Source organism: Chlorocebus sabaeus, chromosome 4 (assembly GCF_047675955.1).
Source record: "Chlorocebus sabaeus isolate Y175 chromosome 4, mChlSab1.0.hap1, whole genome shotgun sequence".
Lineage (NCBI taxonomy): Eukaryota > Metazoa > Chordata > Mammalia > Primates > Cercopithecidae > Chlorocebus > Chlorocebus sabaeus.
In genome coordinates, this window is record NC_132907.1 from 18587045 (window position 1) to 18593044 (window position 6000).

Here is a 6000-nt window from a genome sequence, read left to right on the forward strand (position 1 = left end):
TACTCGGTGCCCTCACCTCTCTCCTCCTCCACACCTCTGCCATCACCCCACGCAGCTCTCCGCCGCCGCCACCTCGGGTCCCCATGACAACCCCACCCCAGGGCGGGCCCCCCTCCGCCGCCTCCCGGCCCTGCCAGCCACACTTGCCTGGCAAGGGGCGACTCCACCTGCCCTCGGCTCTCACTCTCCCCGCTCCTGAGAGGCGGGCCAGGACCCCTCCAGGCGCGCGGGCCCAGTCCCGGCTGCAGGCACGACCCTCACCAGTCGGGGACGTGTGGAAGGCCGGCCGGGCACGAGCTGAGGAGGTTCCACCTCCAAAGCCCAAAACCCAAACGAGAGACGCGGGGCCGGGGGCCAAATGGGGTACTGCGGCCCCGCGCCCCTCTCTGGGCTGCTAAGGGGAGCCGAGGGGCAGGCGCAGTGGGCGAGAAGGAACTCGTCCGTTTTCACAAACAACGACGCGTCGCGGCGGCAGGAGATGCTGGGGCTGAAGCTCACCTTGAAGGGATTGTTGAGATCCGGGTCGGCAAACGGGTTACTGTCGAAATCCGACATCTCTCTGGCTCTCGGCGTCACCCACCCGACCCAGGCGCAGAGAGAGAGACGAGGCGAGGCCGCCGCCCCCCTGCGCGCTCACGTCGCCGCCGCCGAGCAGATCCGGGTGCAGCTCGCGGGCCACCCAGCCGGCCGCGCCACTGAGCATGCCCGGTGCGGCGGGCTCCCGGCCGCGGCGCCGCTAGCGTTCGCCGTCCCGTTCCTCCAGGTCCGGATCCCACGCTCCGGGCTTTGGCTGCGACCGAGTAGGGAGTTGGGGCGTAGGAACCGGGAACTGAGAGCGGATGAAAAGCGTCCCACACGCCACGAGCCCGCGGGATTCTCGGAGAGTATGGGACGCTTCCCCTCCGCTCTCAGCCGGAGGCCGGCTGCGTCCGGCCCTGCTCGGTCTTCTGAAGACCAATTTCAAATCAGCTCCCCGGGGCCCAGCGTGACTTAGGGAAGTGGTGGCATTTTGTGGGAAGGACGCACACTTGCCAGGTTGGGGGAGGCAGCCCGAGTCGCGGGCCGCGCACCCCGGGAGCAGTGCCGTTAGACCGTCGGACGCGGGCACTGGAGAGGCCACTGCACCGCCAGCCGCAGATGACCTCCCCGGGGCGGGGGCGCGGCCGCTGCTACGGGTTTTTGAGCACTCCTGACCCCACCTGAGAATCCCGGCCTCCCCTCTTCCGGTCTTTCTGACTCTAAGTTGCTGCTAAATCACGGAGAGCAGCCTTGGCGCTGCCGGTCCCAGCTTGATCCAAGGAGCGTGGAGAAGGAGATGAGATTCAGTCCGAAGGGCCGGCCCTGGCTGCCATCCTTCGGAATCTGCAAAATGGCTACTTCTTCAGAAATAATGGGAGAGGGATGGTAAGAGGCCAGAGATCAAGGCCCTCGAGTATTAACTCTAGCATTTGGGCACCAAATAGACACTTTTGGATTTTCCCTAGTCTTTTCCAACACCAAGGACGAGATGATCAAAAGATGTGTTAAGAAATTCATTTGTACCGGCCGGGCGCGGTGGCTGACGCCTGTAATCCCAGCACTTTGGGAGGCCGAGGCGGGCGGATCACAAGGTCAGGAGTTCGAGACCAGCCTGGCCAATATGATGAAACCCCGTCTCTACTAAAAATACAAAAATTATCCAGGGGTGGTGGCGGACGCCTGTAGTCCCAGCTACTCAGGAAGCTGAGGCAGGAGAATCGCTTGAACCCGGGAGGCGGAGGTTGTAGTGAGCCGAGATCGGGCCACTGCACTCCAGCCTGGGAGACAGAGCGAGACTCCGTCTCAAAAAAAAAAAAAAAAAAAAAAAAAAAAAAAAAAAAAATCAGTACCATTCCTTCCCCCTACCCCGCCCCGACCACCAAACTTACTGAAAGAGCATCGCTTGCCTCACTTTTCCTTCTGCCCTAACAGAAAAGCACTTAGATGAAGCTACAGGAAGCCAGAATTCTTTTGACTTGGTGGGTACTGGAGGGTTGGAAGAATCTAGATTGAGTATTCCTTGGCCTTTGGGGAACTTGCTCTATGCAAAGTCACCTAGGAAATGATACTTCCCCCACTGTGAAACACTAGCTAGAGATGACAGACAAAAAGCACATTTGTTGTAATCTCCCTTTGACGGGATCTAGGTTGGAATAGATGTCGAAGCAGCTGCTTCTAGGTAGTCAACGAAGATGTCAACTAGTAAATGACCACAGACAAGGATGATCACAGCAGAGTTGTAAGATTCTAGATATCAGAAAGTGCAAGCAGTCTATTGTACTCACCATCGCATCCTCAGCAGCTGCCCAGTGCCCGGTTTTAACTTGCTGCTCAATGTATGTGTCAGGTTTTAATCCCAATTCTGATACTACCTGTGCTATTCTTTTCACCTCTCTGAGTCTGCAAAGGATTATTTAAGAATTAACATAAACAAGATACAGAAAAGTGTCCTGCATATATACATAATGCCTAAGAAATATTGGTTGAATGTCAAAAGTGGCAAGGAGGCTCAATATGTTCTTACACGCTTTGCCTCTTTTCTCCCAAGCAAGGATGTCCTTGCCCAGCTCATCTGCTCCTCTCACCACTTTTGCCCTCACTCCCTCCACCTGTCCTCCAAATGACTCAAAATAATCAGCACTATTTATTATGCATCTACTATGTTCCAAGACGATGAGGATCAACTGAGCCTGCATTGCAGAATGGAAATTTCCAACTATGTTGTGTTTACAGCTAATGATATTTGCACCTAATGCAAAGGTTTGCAGACTTTACTGTTATAGAATAATTTGGAATACCTGTTGAAGATGCAGACATCCACCTCACCATGCCTCCTAAGATTCCGCTTGAAAGGATCTGAGATAGGGGCTCTGGATCTGCATTTTTTATTTTTTACATCTCTATACATTATTTTACATAAATGTATAAATGGAGTCATGACATACATATTGAATTTTTCACTTAAAATTTTTTTTTATTCCTTGTATTCCCTCTTCTTTTCCCCTACATTAACAACCTAGTACATTTCTTTCAATATTCTTATAATAGTGTATATCTATACTTACATAAAATAACATGTAATTGTATAAAAACATAATACATATCCATGCAGATACACATGCACTCTAATACTGAGCTTTGGCATTGTCTTGAAAAAGTGAAATTATATGCATATTTTTCTGCAGCTGTTTTTCTCAATACTTATGGCAGAGTTTCTCAGCAAGATGTGCATTGGCAGACAAACAGTCTTAAGGTTTCTTCCCCTAGTATGCCACATACACATAAAAATATTACCACTTTTTATGTGTAGCATGCCCATAGAGTGAAAAGGGAAGCATGGTCTAATGGAGACCATACATCGAATTCATTATTCTTAACAACAACTGCAAAAATCAGTGTATGTAAAGGATCTCAGGTGATTTTTTTTTTTTTTTTTTTAGACCAAGTCTTACTCTGTCACCCAGGCTGGGGTGCTGTGGCACAATCTTGGCTCACTACAACCTCCACCTCCCTGGTTTAAGCAATTCTCCTGCCTCAGCCTCCCAAATAGTTGGGATTACAGGCATGCACTACCACACCCGGCTAATTTTTGTATTTTTAGTAGAGACAGGGTTTCACTATGTTGGCCAGGCTGGTCTTGAACTCCTGACCTCAAATGATCCAGGCCGCCTCTGTCTCCCAAAGTGCTGGGATTACAGGCATGAGCCACCATGCATGGCCGACCTCAGATGATTTAGATGGTGGCTGACCACACTTTGGGAACACTAATATGAGGACATGCAGACATATGGTCCATGGGTAAGGGTCTTAATCTGTTTGTGTTGCTATAAAGGAATACGGGAGGCTGGATAATGTATGAAGAAAAGAGGTTTATTTGACTCATGGTTCTGCAGGCTATCAGCTTCAGATGAGGGCCTTATGCTGCTTCCACTCATGGCAGAAGGCAAAGGGGAGCCTTCGTGCAGAGATCACATGGCTAGAGTGCAAGATGGGGCATCAGGGGAGAGAAAGGGAGAAGATGATGCTAGGCTTTTTTCAACAACCTGTTCTCAAGGGTGATAATTCACTCTCAGGAGAATAGCACCAAGCCATTTGTGAGGAATTCACTCATATGGCCCAAACACCTCCCATCAGGCCCCAACTCCAGCACTGGGACTCATATTTCAACATGACACTTTGCAGGTCCAAAGCCATACCCACACCATAGCAGGGAGCTTATTAATTTATTAGCCTCCATGAAATTTAGAATTATAGAATGTGAGAGCTGAGAAGGAACCTCAGCCTGTCTCATGATTGAAGAAACTGGAGTTTGGACAGGTTAAGTAATTTGTCTCAGACACCAAGGAAGTGAATGGGGAAATGTGGAACAGAACTCAGGTCTCTTGACTCATGTTTTAGACATTAAATGAATAGGTTATTAAATGAATTATTCCATATTAATAATTTCATGTAGAAGGAAGAAATGCTATGTGCAAGGTAGACAGAAAGTACACAAGAAGCCTCATTTGGTGCAGGAGTTCATTTTACGGAAGCTACCTCCTAAATTTGGTAGAACAAAACCAGTCTATGCCCCCTCTCCTGCAAACCAACAGTTTGATCTTGATCATGTCAACTCACCTTTCCAACCAGAGTTTCTACTCTAGTACATCATTCAAGTATTTCTTGAGCAACTAAAACAGTGATGTTGTGGCTAAAGCAGTAAACCAGATACAAGGGTAAGGCCTGCTCCAGGAAACTTCCTACAAGGCCTAGAACATGGCTAAATGATATCTCAGATCCTTTGGACAGTTCTAACATTCTATTAATCTGGGACAGTGGCTCACTCCTCCCTAACCCTATTGCTTTTTCCCTCAGAGTGTGCCTCACACCATCATCATGCTGCTTCAACTCAGTCTGACACATTTCATTGGTGAACCTATTAAGCAGGGTCTAGAGTCTGAATTCCTTGTTTTCTAAACTGCCTAGCTTATAGCTGGGAAATGCTAGGAAAATGCCAAGTTAGATGTTTACATTTCTTGCCTCAAAAGGTTCACTGGATTCTGAGTTCACTGATGGGTTAGAACTGAAATCCCTCATCTCTTGCAGTGGGTCTAGTCTCCAGATTCGCTCCTGTGTCTGCTGATACCCTCGACGCCCCAGCACCAGCCTATCTGGCTCCCTATTCTGCCACTGGCTACATTTTCAGGAGATAACAGAGGAGATGCAGGCATTGTGTGGTAGGCCAAATAATCCCCGCTCCCCTAAAGATGTCCATGCTATAATCCCTAGAATCTGTAAATACGTTACCTTACATGGCAAAAGAGACTTTGCAGGTGTAATTAAGGTTAAGAACCTTGAGAGGAGGGGATTATCCTGGATTATTCAAGTAGGCCCAATGTAATCACGAGTCCTTAAAAGTGGAAGAGGAAGGCAGAAGAGGTGCTGACTTTGAAGATTGAGGAAGGGGTTCATGAACTAGGGCGTGTGAGTGGCTTCTAGAAGCTGGAAAGAACCCTCAGCTGACCGCCAACAAGGAAATGGAGATTTCAGTCTTATAGACTCAAGGAACTAAATTCTGCCAATGATCAATGTACAAGAAAATAGATTTTTCCCTTGAGCCTCCAGAAAGGAACCTAGCCTTGCTGACACTTTGATTTTAGACTGGTGAAATTCATGCTGAACTTATGACCTATAGAGTTGTAAAAAAAAAATAAATTTCTTGGTTGTACAGATTATTTTGTTAGAAAAAGAAAAACAAATTTTTGTATTAAGATGCTAAATTGGTAGTAATTTGTTACAGCAGACAAAATCTAATACAGATGCTTCTTGATTTACAATGGAGCTATACCCTGATAATCCCCATCATAAGGTGAAAATGCATTTAATACCCCAATAAACCCATTGTAGAGTCAAAAAATCATATATCAAACCATTGCAAGTCAAGAACCACCTGTCCACACTGCTGGGGTGTGGAAAGTAGAAGAAAGAAAAGGGACACACACT

At 48.0% G+C, this 6000-nt stretch overlaps 1 protein-coding gene across 3 annotated transcripts in view; it reads right to left on the reverse strand.

Moving 5' to 3' along the window:
• Nucleotides 1-707, reverse strand: part of SCAMP1 (secretory carrier membrane protein 1) — a 125812-nt gene extending 125105 nt beyond the window's left edge. The window contains exon 1 of one of the 3 annotated variants that reach the window (XM_007976164.3): nt 499-707. In XM_007976164.3, the coding sequence (XP_007974355.2) occupies nt 499-555 (57 nt within the window). In that variant the 5' untranslated portion in view covers nt 556-707. The remainder of the gene's footprint in view (nt 1-498) is intronic. The other 2 variants (XM_007976174.3, XM_007976184.3) reach the window with 2 other exon arrangements.
• Between the last annotated feature and the right edge of the window lie 5293 nt (nt 708-6000).